General features: G+C 38.9%; 2 protein-coding genes and 1 long non-coding RNA gene across 4 annotated transcripts in view; 2 read left to right on the top strand and 1 right to left on the bottom strand.

The window, feature by feature from the left end:
* The first annotated feature begins 33 nt into the window (after nt 1–33).
* Nucleotides 34–8,322, top strand: lyrm1 (LYR motif containing 1). 2 transcript variants are annotated; one of them, NM_001002506.1, is given in 5 exon segments: nt 34–105; nt 4,690–4,848; nt 4,936–4,996; nt 5,119–5,150; nt 7,302–8,322. In NM_001002506.1, coding segments are annotated over 4 exon segments (357 nt in total). In that variant the 5' UTR covers nt 34–105; nt 4,690–4,698; the 3' UTR covers nt 7,416–8,322.
* LOC147838113 (uncharacterized) lies at nt 1,107–1,757 on the top strand. Its single transcript, XR_015525436.1, has 2 exons — nt 1,107–1,239; nt 1,406–1,757. It is a non-coding gene; the product is annotated as an uncharacterized LOC147838113 (long non-coding RNA).
* Nucleotides 3,513–17,444, bottom strand: part of dnah3 (dynein axonemal heavy chain 3) — a 75,518-nt gene continuing 61,586 nt past the window's right edge. The window contains exons 56-62 of the mRNA XM_087309936.1: nt 17,247–17,404; nt 14,922–15,089; nt 14,703–14,845; nt 11,653–11,857; nt 10,661–10,798; nt 6,760–8,160; nt 3,513–5,353 (exon numbers count right to left, since the gene is read on the bottom strand). Of these exons, the coding sequence (XP_087166062.1) occupies nt 7,807–8,160; nt 10,661–10,798; nt 11,653–11,857; nt 14,703–14,845; nt 14,922–15,089; nt 17,247–17,404 (1,166 nt within the window). The 3' untranslated portion in view covers nt 3,513–5,353; nt 6,760–7,806. The remainder of the gene's footprint in view (nt 5,354–6,759; nt 8,161–10,660; nt 10,799–11,652; nt 11,858–14,702; nt 14,846–14,921; nt 15,090–17,246; nt 17,405–17,444) is intronic.

Here is a 17,444-nt window from a genome sequence, read left to right as displayed (position 1 = left end):
AACGAAAAACCTCCGCAGTTTGAGGACGTCATCATTTGAAAGCACGTGGACGGCGGAGTACGGAAGTGCGGAGATGCTCGCATAAGCTGATGTGAACGCACATAGGTAACGCTCATCTAAAGTTCAGCTAGAATTATTATGTAGAAAACAAAAGGCTGTTTAATTATAATATTTGCCAGATATTCATGCGATAAGTGCAAATCGCTCATTGACAACGTATCCAACATTAATATAGAGGTCACGCAAACCCTGTCACGCGCTTCAGGTCACTGTTGGTGTCTGTTTTTGTTTTGTAGTTAATGCTAGATGAAGATTTGAACATGATTATGATGATAATTAGCTATAGTTATTGTTAAAGTAACATTCTGACACCTGCCAGCAGTAGTGGAAAGATATGGAGTCAATCTAGGGTCAATATATACCTGCAACATGAAGGAAAGTTTTGCAAACAAAAAATAAAATAGAAAAATAATGCAAATGTAAAAAAAAAATGCTATATTGAGTTTTGAGAAATAAAAAGGAATTTTGCAAACAAGAATAAAGAACTGTAAATAAAAATCAAGTATGAAAAATCAAGTAAAAATCAAATATTTGCTAAATATTTGTTTTCCAGTGTTGCCTTTACAAAACCTCTCAAGTCAATTGCAATGCGTACAATGCTCAGTTTGATTTGCTTTTCAGTCAACCGTGAGTTTGCAATACTGTTTTTTTTTTTAATTGCACTTCACATTTTTATCTGCATTTCACTTTCTGGCCCTGATTTCAAAAGGGGGCGGAGACACTGGAACTGGGGTGTGTACAGCATGCCCAGACATGCCTCTTATGAACAAGTAGGTATTGCTGCAGCCTGGAGACCTCCAAGTGGGATTTCCCCGCAAGTAGGTTGGGTGACCTCCAAGTGGGAGGGACTTAAACCACAAGTAGGTTGGGTTTAAGCAAGTGGTGCTCGCTGCAGAGCCATTTGAGGAGAGGTGAGCTCCAGAGAGGGGGAGCTTAAGCTTGAGCTCCACCTTTTTTGCACTTCTTCTACGAGTGATGTCACTGGGGGTAGGGTTAGGGGTGGGGTTGGTGTATGCATTAAAACAGCTTACAGGAGGAGGAGCGACAGCTCATGCTCCCCCTCTCTGGAGCTCACCTCTCCTCAAATGGCTCTGCAGCGAGCACCCTCTCGGTTTAAGTGGTGTAGGTGAAGTAGATCTTAATAAAACACATCAGGTTACTGTGAGGTTGGGTTTAGATGTAGATGTTCATAAAACCCAACAGGTTACAGTGAGGTTGGGTTTATGGTTGGGTTTAGATGTAGACGTTCATAAAACACAACAGGTTACAGTGAGGTTGGGTTTAGGGTTGGGTTTAGATGTAGACGTTCATAAAACACAACAGGTTACAGTAAGGTTGGGTCTAGGGTTAGGTGTACACATTCATAAAGCACAATATTGAACTCCAAATACGACTAAATAAGGTTTGCACAGCCGAATTGGAGCTCTAAGGCCCACCCACTTGGAGCTGGCTCCGACCTATGCTTCTCTTTTTATCTGCATTTCACTTTCTGGCCCTGATTTGAAAAGGGGGCGGAGACACTGGAACTGGGGTGTGTACAGCATGCCCAGACATGCCTCCTATGAAGGAAATCAGCCATGATGATCAATCGTTGTATAAAGTATTTTATCCGCTGTTCGGGGGGCTGTTTAAATCATCGAAGAGTAAAACCCGCAAATCAAAATGAGCCTTTCAACTGACTTGAGAGGTCTTGTAAAGGCAATACTGAAAAACTAATATTTTTGCTAATAATTATTATTTTAATATACATAAAAAAACGCAAATGTATTTTTTTTTTTTTGCAAAATTCTTTTTTATTTCCACAGAGCTCATTTTTTCCTTTGTAACTTTTTTTTGAGATTTGCATTATTTTTCACAATTTTTGCTAAATACTTTATTTTGTTAGCAAAACTTTCGTTTATGTTGCAAGTATATATGGCCCTAGATTGACTCCATAGAAAGAGTACTGAAGAATCATACTCAAGTTAAAGGACCATTACTTGCCTAAAAATGTAGTGCGAGTAGAGTAAAAGTATCTGTTGTAAAAATTTGTCAAAGTTTAACTCAAAGTATGAATAAAAAAGTAGCCCTTTAAAAAGTACTCAAGAGTAGTGAGCATTACACTGGAAAAAGCTGATGTGTATGTCATTTGTGTATGTGTGTGTAAACGTAACATTCTGTAGTGCGTTCAGTTATTGTCCAGCAGGCACACACCGTCATAAGACATCAATATGAGGTTAGATTTAGGTTGTGATGTCAAATAACCAAAATTCAATGTCTAGCCAGCATATAAGGACAACGTAATTTTAATGTCCAATAATGACATCAGATGACGTTGGTATGTGATTGGTTTTAGGTTGTGTTAGAAAGTGACCAAAATCCAACGTTGAATCAACATCTTAAACCAACATTATATTGACGTCAAACTCTGACATTTATTCGTCAGCTATGACAACCAAAATCCAACATCTGATAGACGTCATAGTGGTAACATCCATGCAACATCAAGCTGTAGCATCAGTAGACGTTGATATTTGGTTGATTTTAGGTTGGCTGTTAGACATTGATGTCAGCCTGACGTTGGGTTCTGATGTCAATTCGATTTTCATTTCCAAACCAAATCCAACGTCTCCATGACGATGGGGTACAACATCAATCTGACGTCAAGTTGACGTCTTGTGTCTGCTGAGTGTTTAAGGCCATTTCAGTCATCTTAAAGTAAACATCCGTCATCTTCTCATCAGTGACATGCATCTGAACAGTCTCCGGGCCAATGTGTGTAAAGATTTTGGACATCTTCTTGGACACTTTTAATGCTTTCAAACAGTTTGCTGCAATTATAAATCGCCCATGTCTTGAGGTGGTTCAGTATGATGTGATTTACCTTCTGTGTGATTGGATTGGACAGGAATCACAGGACTGACTTTTCGAATAACCATAGACAGGAAATAATAAAGCAGTGATGCAGGTTGAAGGACAGTAGTGGAGTAAAAGTAAAGATACAGCACTAAACATGTACTCAAGGGAAAGTAAAAGTACACATTATTAAAACTACTTAGTAAATTACAATTCCTGAGAAAAAGTAATTAATTACAGTAATTTGAGTATTTGTAATTAGTTACTTTACACCACTACCTGCCAATGGCCAGAGCAACACATTTAATTATAGACGTAACATCTTTACAATTTGATGATGGTCCTAAACCTCATCACATTCGTGATCGAATGAATCAAAATAATATACCAACACTAATTTTAACTTGCCTTTAGTGTTTGACTGTGTTCAAAGCTTTAATTCACTTTTAAAAAATACTTTACTCAAACCTTTATTTTCATTTATCAGTGGAACACAAATAAAGATATTTTGAAGAATGTTGGTACACGGCAACCACTTACATTCAAAGAAAAGAAAATACTAGAGAAGATGATGTCTGTATTTTCTCCCAACATGTCCAATCAGGATGACTGAATCATTTGACTTTGACAAACTTTATTGTCATTCAAATGTACTGGTGTACACAGAATAATTAAGAGTTTTTACAGAATAACCCTAATCAATAAGTAAATAGATAAATAATATAAAAATGATCATATACACAGCAGCTGACTGACGACTCTAATCATCAGGTGAATCTGTAGTGCAAGTCATAATAGTGCATACAAGTTATAGGGTGAGACAGAAAATGTAAAAAAGAAAAAAAAAGTGACCATTAAGAGTTAAGATCACAACAGATAATAATAAATATATTTATTAACAGATAAATAAATAATAACACTTCATTTTTTGTCTGAACTGTCCCTTTAAGTTTAGGGTTCAGTATACACTCACTGGCCACTTTATTAGGTACAACTTACTAGTACCGGGTTGGACCCCCTTTTGCCTTCAGAACTGCCTTAATCAGAAGATGAGTACACTGTGGTCATAAAGGGATGGACATGGTCAGCAGCAATACTCAGGTAGGCTGTGGCGTTGTCATGATGCTCAATTGGTACTAATGTGGCAAGAAAATCTCCCCCACACCATTATACCACCACCACCAGCCTGAACCGCTGATACAAGGCAGGATGGATCCATGCTTTCATGCTGTTGATGCCTAATTCTGACCCGACAATCCGAATGTTGCAGCAGAAATGGAGACTCATCAGAGCAGGCAACGTTTCTCCAATCTCCTATTGTCCAGTTTTAGTGAGCCTGTGTGAATTGTAGCTTCAGTCTCCTGTTCTTAGCTGACAAGTGTGGCCTCGTCTTGTGATGCTCAGTTTGAACTGCAGCAGATCGTCTTGACCATGTCTACATGCCTAAATGCATTGAATTGCAGCCCTGTGATTGGCTGATTAGAAATTTGCGTTAATAAACAGTTGGACAGGTGTACCTAATAAAGTGGCCGGTGAGTATGTTGAAATAATAATTATGATAAAGCGGTTAAAGTATTTATTTTTTAGCATTTTATTTTCAATTAAGCAATAATTTAAAGCAATTATCAAAATGTGGAATTTTTATGAGGGAATAATTTGAAGCGTCTTTTTGAAGTTCTAGTGAGCTCAAAACAACACAGAGAACTATTATCACTGATCAAATATGAAATGACACATTTAGTCAGCTCCTTTAACATGTATCATTAGTGTTATTTATTGTGCTGATGTTCACAGAGGGTCCAGATGTCTCGTGCAAATGTGCTGTCTCTGTATCGGCGGGTTCTCCGCATTGCACGCAGCTGGAAGGCTCAGTCTTCAATACCAAAGGACACTGACACTGAGAAGAAATACATCACGCAGGAGGCTCGAACCCTTTTCAGACAGAACCAGCAGGTGCGACTGACTTCATATCATCCTGTGAGCTGTCATAGATCTCTTTTCTATCACATGTGTTCTTATCTCTCCTCCACCCCTTTATAGATAACAGACCCAGAATCAATCCAGAGATGCATTGAAGAGTGTGAAGCTCGGATAGAAATTGGTGTGTATCTCACATATCAGTGGTTCATTTTTGAGTTTTGTTTAGTTGGAAGTACATGTCAGATTTGGTGTTTTCAAATAGGAGGATGATCAGTAAAGTTTTTTGTTTGTTTCTCATGCCAGGTCTGCATTATAGGAACCCCTACCCCAGACCAGTAAGTGTCTCTGTATAAGACGTTGTGTATAATAACACTGCTTGTTAAAGAGATATTCACCCCTAACATGAACATTTACTCTCTATTTAAGCAGCCTCAAGTGTTTCTAAATCTTTATGAGTTACTTTCATTCGTTTAACCTTTGTGTATTGTTTAAATTGACTACCCTTTGGTTATGTTGGGGGCTGTTTTTGCCCCATTGACTTCCATTACAAACACATTTTTTGATTGCAAAGCCTTGACAGCGTATAATCAGGCATTCTTGATTGTTGCTGGTTTTCCATGTTGGGAAGAGGTGACATTTGTCATTTTTACTGTTGATCATCAGTTTGTAGCATTAATTAACCCTTTAGATAGGCCTGTAAACATTTCTGGCTTTTAAAAGGAGTTCAGTGGAGTAAAACAGGCAAGGCAAGGCAAACTTTATTTATAGAGCACAATTTTACACAACCGTAGTTGATCCAAAGTGCTTTACAATAAAATGAAAAAATGGTATTAAAAATATAAGGAAATATATATGTAAAAAATTTCCCAGAGATGGGTTGCAGCTGGAAGGGCATCCGCTGCGTAAAAATGTGCTGGATAAGTTGGCGGTTCATTCCGTTGTGGCGACCCCGGATTAATAAAGGGACTGAGCCGACAAGAAAATGAATGAGTGAATGATATATGTAAAAAAGTCATATTAAAATACAAATAAGAAATAACATGCATGCGTCACTCAAAGGCAAGAGAGTAAAAATAAGTCTTTAAATTAGATTTAAAAGCATCCAATGAAGGAGAAATCCTGATATTCAGAGGGAGACTGTTCCAGAGCCTTGGGGCTGCAACACAGAAAGCTCGATCACCTTTTGATTTGCAGCGAGACCGAGGGACAGACAAAAGAAACTGGTCATGGGATCTTAACGGTCTACAAGCTGAATATGGCCTAATAAGTTCACTGACATAGGCCGGGGCAGAATTGTGCAGTGCCTTATAAGTGAAAAGAAGGATTTTAAAATCAATTCTGAATTTTATAGGAAGCCAGTGCAATGAGGCGAGGACAGGGGAGATGTGATTTCTTTTCTTAGTTCCTGTTATTAATGCATTCTGGACTAACTTTAACCAAGAGAGTGTTGACTGAGGTAGACCAATGTACAAAGAGTTGCAGTAGTCTAACTGAGAGGAGATTAAAGCGTGTTACGATTTCTAAATCTTTTGTAGACAGAAATGGTTTAACTTTTGCCACCAATCTAACAACTGCATTTACATGTTTGTCAAACTGCAAGAGTGGATAATTCAGAGATTCTTGGCGCGATTGTGCAGGTTGTCATTTAGGAATTTTTAATTAAATCGTTGGTAGCAGCAGGACCTAATCATAACACTTCTTCTAGCTGCTTATTTAGATTTTCTAAGACATATCATGATAAGTGCGCAAAGGTCTCTGCTCTAACACAGACACACACACAAAATCTTCCATATAAACCCAGAAACAAAGCTATTTTTTTCACTGCAACTGATAATCAAGAATGCATGATTATATGCTGTCATGGCTTTGCAATTAAAAATGTGATTATAATGGAGGCCAATGGGGCAAAAACCAATATAATGAACAAGAAGTCAATCTGCCCACAGGGTATTGTTGAGTTTTCTCAAAAAAGTTTGTTTTGAGTGAAGTATCCCTTTAATGCAATTATCTAAATCATCAGTTGAGCAGCAGCTCAGTGCATTTAGTCATGCACAAGTAGATTTAGGTGAAGTTTCACAAACTAATTGCGAGAGGAGCACGTGATATGATTGACTGCAGCTGGCCACCCATCTACATTCATTAGTTAGCCAATCAGATTAATCCAAACTCACTATGAGTAGCCTAGCTAGATTTACTCCCTTATCTTCGTTTTCCGAAGAAACCCCCGATCCACCCTTCTCCTCCTTTACCACGGGGAGCTCTCGAGAACCACCTGATCTCCTACTCCCCTCACATGCTCTATGGACCAGGCGGGAGCCCTGGGCTCAGGGTTCTCTCCCGGGACAGCATGCCAAACCTGCTAACATTTGTCAAACATAAACATCTAAGTGTGCACTCATGAAATAGGACTTGGGGAGAAATCTGACTCATGATCTTCCTGGTGATTTTCCTGAAAGTCTGTGAAATATCTCATCTTTTCTCTCCAGACGTATCTTCCTCCGATGGGTCTGGCCTCTCAGAAAGGCAGAAAACTGCGAGCTCAGCAGAGACTGAGGAAACAAGCCAAACCAGTGTACCTACAGTCTCAAGATGAGACCTGACACACACACACACACACACACACACACTTCACCGTACTTATCTTAAAGTGTGTGTAACTTCATATTAAAAAGCATCAGGGAACATTATGAAGTCTGTCAGATCATAGTGCAAGGAAAACTGCCGGTGTAAAGTGTGATGAATGTTAATATGACCTATGTAAATGGTGTATTTATTCTTATTGTATACATGTCTGCATCTAGTATCCATCTTTCGTTACACTTTATAAGTTTACACTCTTATAATGTTAAATTGCAAATACTTAAACCTGACCACTTTAAGCTATAAGTTATATTATAAGTTATATTATAAGTTATATTAAACTCAACAACAATCAGTGTTGAGTTTTTGTATCCTCTCAGTTTTGGCATCAAATGTAGTGTGAGGATGTGTTCAGTTGTCTAGTTGGCACAGGCAGGCGACGCCGCGGTTTACCCAGTGCTTCTGTGGCTGATCTGAGGGCAGCTCGATGGACAGCACATAGTTCGTGGAGTGACCGGTGGTGGATAGAGTCCCTCGTCTGGCGCTGGTCTTGTACACCGGACACACATAAACGTTTTGGTGCAGGAAGGTGGCGCTCTCTCCGGGCTTCAGCCAGATTATGGGCAGCGAGTCGAAGAGAACTTTAGGAACAGACTCACCGATAACCATGTGCTCTCGATTCCAGCGAGCGCCCTCAAGGAAGAGCCCACGGATATAAGCTCCGTCCTCCGGCTTCTCCTCCATATGAGTTTCCTGTTTGCACACCTAAAAGATCCACAATAAAAATATAATTGTAGTTTCCACAAACAATATGAAACAATATAAATGTTTTCAATACAAATTATATTGAGAAATGACTAAGCATGGACCAGTATAAGATTCTGACCCTATTATACCCTTGAATAAAAATATCAGGGTTTGACAGTATCATGGTATGGTGATTACTTTTTAAATGTCTGCATAAAAACCAACTGTATTCCCCTGATTCAACACAATATATATAGTTTTTAAGGGCGAGGCAGTGGCGCAGTAGGTAGTGCTGTCGCCTCACAGCAAGAAGGTCGCTGGTTCGAACCTCGGCTCAGTTGGCGTTTTTGTGTGGAGTTTGCATGTTCTCCCTGCCTTCACGTGGGTTTCCTCCGGGTGCTCCGGTTTCCCCCACAGTCCAAAGACATGCGGAACAGGTGAATTGGGTAGGCTAAATTGTCCGTAGTGTATGAAATTGTGTGTGTGGATGTTTCCCAGAGATGGGTTGTGGCTGGAAGGGCATCCGCTGCATAAAAACTTGCTGGATAAGTTGGCGGTTCATTCCGCTGTGGCGACTCCGGATTAATAAAGGGACTAAGCCGACAAGAAAATGAATGAATGATATAGTTTTTAAAAACAGCAAAAAAAATTTGGAACAGTAAACATGTCAGGCTAAATTATTAAAATAAATCATTGACGTCTGCTATGTTTATTAGCTTCAAAAACAAGGATTTCTCTACATCTTGAAAAGGCATCTTTGGATATCTTTCTTTTCTGTGGATATAAATAAGCCACGGCACTGTTCAACTCTAGAGCAGGCTTGGGTGTTGGTGCAGAAGAGATTTGTTAAATAAAATAGTTGTAAAAAAACATCTGAAAATAAAAGCTTGCATATACCTTGAAACGGTACAGCAGCAAATTTTGGAGGTTTTAAAACCTTGACTATTTTTCTAACCGCGGTAAACCTTGAAACCAGTTATCATCTCAAGCCTATTGAAGACTGGAATAATAATGCTGTAAATTCAGCCTTGAATCAAAGAAACAAATTACATTAAAATAAATAAAATCAAACAGAAAACTGCTGTTTTTCTTTCAAATAATATTTCACATTATTACTGTATATAATGTAAGTATGAAACTTTTGAATGATAGTATTAGGTGTAATAGCACCAATTATGTTTGCTTTTGAAAAAATTATATATATATATATATATATATATATATATATATATATATATATATATATTAAAATTAAAATTAAATTAAATTAAAATTTGAGCAATTTTGTTGCTAGATTTAGCAACGTTTCATACCACCCTAGCAACTTTTTTTTAAAAAGCACCTCGGAACAAATTTAGCAATTTTTAACATTCATTTGGCTACTATTAGCAATTTTAAAAAGGTGACTCAAAAGAGCAGTGGCTGCAGGCTTCACTCAGTAGCGTAAATTGCTAGCTCAAATTGTTTTTGATAACTGCTAATTTACTGATATTTGTTAACATGTACGGCGAGGCAGTGGCGCAGTAGGTAGTGCTGTCGCCTCACAGCAAGAAGGTCGCTGGTTCGAACCTCGGCTCAGTTGGTGTTTCTGTGTGGAGTTTGCATGTTCTCCCTGCCTTCGCGTGGATTTGCTCCGGTTTCCCCCACAATCCAAAGACATGCGGTACAGGTGAATTGGGTAGGCTAAATTGTCCGTAGTGTATGAGTGTGTGTGTGAGAATGTGTGTGTGGATGATTCCTAGAGATGGGTTGTGGCTGGAAGGGCATCCGCTGCGTAAAATCTAGCTGGATAAGTTGGCGGTTCATTTCGCTGTGGCGACCCCGGATTAATAAAAGGACTAAGCAGACAAGAAAATGAATGAATGAATGAATGTTAACATGTATAATTGTTGGCAATTTAGGTATCAATAAATTCCAGTAGTGTTATAATTGTTGTTACTTTTACAAATGTGTTAATTTCACAAGCTAAAAAGAGTAAGTACACAAGCTGTGATTGTTTAAAAGAATGTAACTTCATTATCAGTGTTATATTTAAAAATAAAAAAAATCATATCAAAAAGAGTTTGTATTTTACAGATAGTCGACTATATTTTTAAAACAAATCTAAACGGACATATTTCAAATAATGTTTTTGCTGAGATGACCAGTCAGTTTGAGAAAACAATAATTATTTTGTATACTACATATTTTTGAGTTGTGATTATGCAATGACGTCATTATCCCGAGGTCACGTAAAGTAATATGTTAATAAGAACTTATTAATTGTGCATCTGGATGTAATGTTTTAATATAATATATTATACAGTGCCTCAGAGAGTAGAGACATGACCGGCTTACGCTTGTCAGGTACTTCGTGATGATGTCACTGATATGCAAATTAGTGTGTGACGTCATCTGGTAACACTTAGCTATTTTTCGGGCAGGCTTTAGCTACTTTTCATTGGAAATAGTTGGCAACACTGATCCACACTGATCTTGTACATTTTTAATATATTTACTTCCTCACTGGAACACAAACCTCAAACTCGAAGCCGATGTAGTCAATGGGAATGGTGTATTTGCGAGCGAAATTCTGCGACACACCAGTAAGGAACGACTGAGTGAAATAAAATGCTGACACCCAGAACACTGACGGAGGGCCGTTATCAATCCAGTCCTAAAGCCAACACACACATAAAGATGTCCGAAAAATTAGAAAACACAAATAAAACAACACAAATAAGAATATTGTCCTAGTTAGTCAACAACAACTAATAATAATATATTGTAAAGGCGGACATAGAGTCCTCACAACACCTAACACATGCTAAAAGACAAAAGTGTGTTGCTCTGCATGTTTAAAAACATACTTTCTGCCACATTAATAAAGGTCCCATAAAATAAAATGAAGTTTTTTAGATGTTAGTGTCAGTATTGTTCGTTTTTGAGATATCTATGAGCTAGTGTGCTCCAAAACAGTGACGACATTTGCATTTAGAAGATATAAAACTGATATAAACATGTAAAGCTTGTAGTTTGTCACTTCCGCCTAAATGGATCAATGCTTTTATTCACATTGCCTCATAACCAATCAAATGCTATCTAGTGTCTGACATGCCCCGCCCCCTTCAAGACGCTTTTCATTTGCTTTTCATTTGCTTTTCATTCGATGCGCTTGAGCTCAACCACTATTACTGGCAGAGCTGTGATCAAACTATATGCTATTGGCTGTTTTCAAAAAGAGGAGGAGCCACACTATGTCCCACCCTCTCTTCGTGTTTTGGTTGAGATTACGTTGAACATCGAATAAAACTGCATATTTCAAAGCACTTCACAGGACCTTTAATGCCATTATTAATTGCAGAATAAACCATTATTGCTATATTCATTTTATAACCCCAATATTATGAACAAGATAATGCTACTGAAATGACACTGAGACTACATGCACCAGCTGGTCACAAACATTAAAGGTCTCTGATCATCTGTTTAGTCTTATGCATTTGTATTCAGCTGCTGTTGCTCGTTCACCTGTAGAAACTGCAGTCTGGCCAGGAAGTCGGACACGTAGCTGCCGAGGGGTTTGAGGGAAGGGTAGGACTTTGCAGCCCACATGGCCGGCACTTTACCAACAAGAAGACTGTTGAAGACGTTTTCCAGCTCAGATGACATCACAACCTGTCCCCGAAGTGCCTTCTGGGTGTTTAGCAAGCTGCTACGCACCACTTTGGACAGCCTGTAAATATATATCAAATGCATTCATTTTAATAACATTAGTTTTGCATTTTGCAAGCTCTAATTTTGAGGCTACAGGAATCAGGGGTGCAAAATATATCTCATTACACGTGTGATATCGCAGACAACAAAATAAATGACATTTCTTTTATGCATTGGTTTTTCATCTTAATTTGACCAGATGAGGCATTACTATCTTCAGCCCCGCATCCCCTGTAGTTACTATTCTGCTATTGGCTGGAGCGGTTCAAACGGGAGCCCAGAGCTGAAAATAAACATGAATGGCAGGAGCCGAGACGAGAGAGGAAAGTGAAAACAGTCAATCAGAGTCAGAATATCTGCTGAGGTTTTAACTTAGTGACTAAAATATAATGAATTAGAACTGAAAAATATATTTTACCGGTTTATTTTAAAATTATTGAATAAATAAATAATTTAAAAGCATATATAACCCACCGGTCCTACTGCACACAACCCGCTCTGAGCTGAGATCAAACCGGCAATTCCTCCTATGGGAGTCAGTTGCTCTAACAAGGAGGCTAAAGACCATGGCCTCTAGCATCTGTCACTAGTGCAACTTTAGAGGTCAGAGGAGTGAGGTTTACCAGCATAGCACTTCGCTAGCTGGCCTCTGTTACACCCCCCCCCCCCCCCCCCCCAAACCTCACTCTTATCTCGGACGAGCCCCCATGTGTAACCCACCAGTCCTACAGCACCCAACCCGGTCTGAGCTGGGATCAAACTGGCAATTCTTCGTATGGGAGTCAGTTGCTCTAACAAGGAGGCTAAAGACCATGGCCTCTAGTGTCTGTCGCTGAAGCCCCTTTACAGGTCAGAGGAGTGAGGTTTACCTGCACAGCACTTCGCTAGAAGGCCTCTGTTACACATAGTTATTATTTTAAAAAGGTAATGATTCGCACTCAAGTAATTGCATCATGCTGTTTTTATTTTTAATTTTTCTTTTCGAATGGTTGATCATGATATATTGAAATGAAAAAGAGACTGTTGGTAAACATGATGATAATTAATATGCTGTTTTCTTGTGAAATAAGGTTTTTGAAGGTAAAGGTATTTTTCGTGTGGTTGATCATGATATATCGAACTGAAATAGAGACTGTTTGCAAACATTGAGTTGCCGTCTAGATGATCGACACAATATAACAAATGTATATTCTTTAAAACCACTTAATCTCTGTGGACCTGGTACCGGGTCCGTGACGTCATCGACTTTCGCTTTAAGATTTAAAGGGCCAGCATTGCACCAGACCCCCGTTAGTGGTTTCGTTCGAAAGTGTAGAAGCTATATTGTATGCACATGTGCATCACTTTGGTTTGGTTTTTATTCTACTGTACAAAAGTTATTTACACTTAAATACACAGTAGGCTATTTTGGATGCCCGAGCTGGGTATTGAACATTGGTTCATTTTCATATTTTTCATATGACACATGTACAAGTTATAGCTCAAATGAAAGCTCTTGCCGGTGCTCATACGGTTATACCATCCTTTTTACTGAATTATATTCATATATCAAACAGTTGTCGAATGAATCGCCGTGTTTACATGGTGCAGAAGTGAAAACAGTACATATATGATCAATAAGCAGCCCCAGATAGCACAGACAGCTGTCATCTCTTACCTTTTTCTGCGCTTCAGGGCCATTCTCCTCTGTTTTTGAGGTGATGTGCATAAGTAATCCTTTTATATGTCTGATGTGGTCCAAACACAGTGAATTATGTTTGATCAAACAAAAGAATAGTGAAATATGAGAACAATGATCGATCCCTGTGGCTTGTACAGCACCTCTCATCAGTTGGAAGGCAATAACTTTTGCATAGATTATGGTAGAGTTGTCTTTTTTCCTATGATTACAGACATGTGCAGGAACCACCAAAATTAATTACAGCAACCTAGACGACACAGAACCTAAAAGGTACACTTTCAAATTTGAGTTTATAAAAAAAAAAATGGGTTTCCTTTAAAATGATACCAACTTTTTGCATTTACACCTCTGCATGTGGATCTGGGAAGCTTTTAAATTTGGGTCTGCAAAATCCAGGCGGAAATCCCAAAATAACAGCAGAGTTTAACTGGTTAATGTTTTGGCATGGAAATTTCATTATTGATGTAAGTCTACTGTTTTCCTGTGAAATTGTGTTTTTGAAGGTGAGGGTAAATGTTTCTTGTGTAGTTAGTTTTGTGGGTTGAGGTGAAGGTAAGATTTGTTTGTTTTTTAATCTTCAAGTAATTGTAAATGTAACTTTTCAATTGTAATGTTAGCTGTCGGATTTTCATTGTATTGATGTACACTTGACAAATGATAATAATTGATATACTCCTCTGTGGAGTGATGTTTAAAGTGTGAAGATACATAGTCATTGTGTGGTTAATAATGGATAATGAATTGAGTGGCCGTCTAACGAACGACGCATTGTGATTTACTACGGGATAAAAGGGTGGAGTGAGAGAATTGTGTCACACACTAAGGAAGGCATTGTGCCGAAACGTTTGTGTCTTTTAATCACCCGTAGAATGTAAGAAAAATAAAAACAGTATGAAGCAATTACTTCAGTGCAAATCATAACCTTTTTTAAATAATAGGATTGACAAAATTGACGCACCAAACCAAAGAGCTTCTAAAAACCGCAAGCGTGCAGGGCAAACTTCTGCAACTCTGTTACACTAATAAAAATAGCATTTTTCCCAGAAAATGTTATATCGTAAGAAATATTGTTATCGCAATACTCAACAACAACATCGCATATATTCCGGTAGCATGCAGCCCTAATAGGAATGTTATGTTCAATTATAAGTAACCAATATTGGTCAAGAATATGTCTTAATACCTGTTAAAGCGAATGAGCTCCTGCCGTAGGACGGTGTTCATCGACTCCTCATATAAAAGGGGATACTTATTGGTCACCATCTCTATGTCAAAATCACAGGGGAGTTTGGCCAGCATTCCCTCTGCTAGCTCATCCACGACTTCCTGTGAACACCGACAATCTTGCTGTCAGAAAGAGCAGGTACACAAAACTACTGACCTCTGATCTGAATCCTCCCACCTGTGGTGATTTGGCTCCGCCGCTGGTTTGTCTTGGTAGAGTTAGCAGCACTCCGTCTAACAGCTGGTTGGTTTCCTGGTTGTCTTTGGTGATATTAGCATTGCTGTGCAGGCCGAAGACCTCAGGCTCAGCACTGATAGGCAGGTTGCGGATGTAGTCCACATAGCTCTACATATAAATGCAATCATGGATGAGATTTGAGAAAGTCATCAAAGATTTGCAATTAATAGTTTGATAGTAATAACTTCAATCGCCTCACAGCAAGAAGGTCGCTAGTTCGAGCCCTAGCTGGGTCAGTTGGCATTTCTGTGTGGCGTTTGCATGTTCTCCCCGTGTTGGCGTGGGTTTCCTCCTGGTTCTCCGATTTCCCCCACAGTCCAAACACATGCGATATAGGGGAATTGAATAAGCTAAATTGGCCGTAGTGTATGTGTGTGAATGCAAGAGTGTATCCCGGTGTCATGTTGCAGTTGGAAAGACATCCGCTGCCTAAAAAATCGGCTGAATAAGTTGGTGGTTCATTCCGCTGTGGCGACCCCTGATTAATAAAGGGACTAAGCCGGAAAGAAAATGATTGAATAAATTAAAGGCACACAAGTATTCAAAAGCTTGAATACTGTATAAAAGGCTGCGACAGACAGACCAGCAGAGCGCTTAGATTTTTGTATACTCTAAGTCAGGGCTCAGGAACCTTTTTTGGGCAAAGAGCCATTTTTGATTATTTTTGGCAAATGCATTTTTTAGAGAGCCATAAGCATGTTGAGCAAGTCCATGTATTAAGAAAGGCTAATTTATAGAATTGTTTTCTTTTCACCATCAGCACTCATGAATGTGGTTTGAATTTACGTGCGCAAGGTTAACATAGGGTGCTTTCACACCTACACTTTTGGTTCGGAATGTATCTCGATTGCCCAGTTAGCGCAGTTCATTTGGCATATGTGAACATGGGAATCGCGCTCTGTTCCGCACCAAAGTAATCGCTCCGAGATCGCTTGAATGAGGTGGTCTCGGCTCGATTGAAATGAACCCTGGAGCGGATCTATTGCAGTGAGAAAGCGATCTGATCCGAGCGCGGTTATATCACAGTGTTTTATGGATATGTAATAGGCATACGGCTATATGAACAGAGAATTATGAGTATGGCGGGAAGTTTCGCGAGTCTCCGGATGCCCGCAAACGAGTGATGATCTCCCAGTAATCTTGCGTCTCCCTCCCGGTCCTCAAATAGGCATTGTCGCACACCCTTCTCACCCCTCCCCACTGCGTCTCTCCCATTGGTCTCTCCTCAGAGAAGTTGCGCGCGCACCCTGTCAATCACCACCAAACCACCACCTCTCCTGACAGCTTAGCGGGATGTGCAAAATAAACCCTGACACTGACCAATTTACTCGCACGTGACTTGTTTTAGCTCTTTTGGTCCGATTATAAACTTTGCAGTGTGAAAGCGAACCGCTCCAAGAGCAAAGAGCAACAATGTAACATTTGTAATCTCTGTTTCGGAACAAATGAATTGATTCACAGGTGTGAAAGCACCCATAGAAATGGAAGTTGCATAACCTTTATTGGTGTCCGATTCAAGTTAATCCACAGCGCTGCACATGCGCATTGAAATGTCATTTTATTTTTATTCATTTTGCTGTAAAAATATAAAATAAAAAGGTTACTTTAATTGTATTTTCAATAGGAAACTAATTTTTTGTGTCAGTTTTAATTTTTTATTGAAGGGAGACAGCTGGAGAGCCACACATTTTGGTCAAAGAGCCAAATGTGGCTCCCGAGCCATAGGTTCCCTACCCCTGCTCTAAGTCGTAGGCCCTTCATTTTCAATGGAGAATAAAGTAAAGCATTTTGTTTTGTTCTTGTATTTGTTTATTCATCTTTTCACTAGATTTATTTTATTAATAAAAATGGAGTAGACATTGGCTTAATTCACAGAACTCATCAAGATACCTTGTGGTAATCTAATTATTCCTTGAAAGACATTACAATAGATGGGCCTAAACAAAACTCTAACAAAGAAATATAGCGAAGAGAAGATCCTGGATTTTTTATTTAATGAGGGAATTAAATGAAGACATCAGAAAACTAGGTACAACAGCATCAAACTGCTTTTACGACAGTTTTTTTTGTCCTTTTTGTGCAGTTTCTAATCACTGGTTGTTTTGCTTGTTTGCAAAAGAGCTTCTTAAACATTGTGCTATACAACGTCATAACAAAAACAGCTCACAGAAAACCCTCAGAAGTAAATAAAGGCAGAATTTTTAATTTAAGATGCATGATGTAGCTAGTTTTTTTAATTCATAAACAACCGGTGTTTGTATGTACCTGGTAAGGAGCATGTGAAGGCACATAATACAGATCTCCCTCACACACACGATACTGGTCCTGCTGAATGAGCTGCCAGCTGTAGAAGATGGAGAGGAGAGACATCAGCAGTCTCCGGTCCTTATCGTCAGTCACCCTCCCACCATAATTACACTCTCCTACAGGAAACACACACGAGTCAACTCAACAGTCACACTA

Source organism: Danio rerio, chromosome 24 (genome assembly GCF_052040795.2).
Source record: "Danio rerio strain M-AB ecotype USA chromosome 24, GRCz13ab, whole genome shotgun sequence".
Lineage (NCBI taxonomy): Eukaryota > Metazoa > Chordata > Actinopteri > Cypriniformes > Danionidae > Danio > Danio rerio.
Note: the sequence above shows the minus strand (reverse complement) of the source record. Positions and strands in the feature narration are given on the sequence as shown.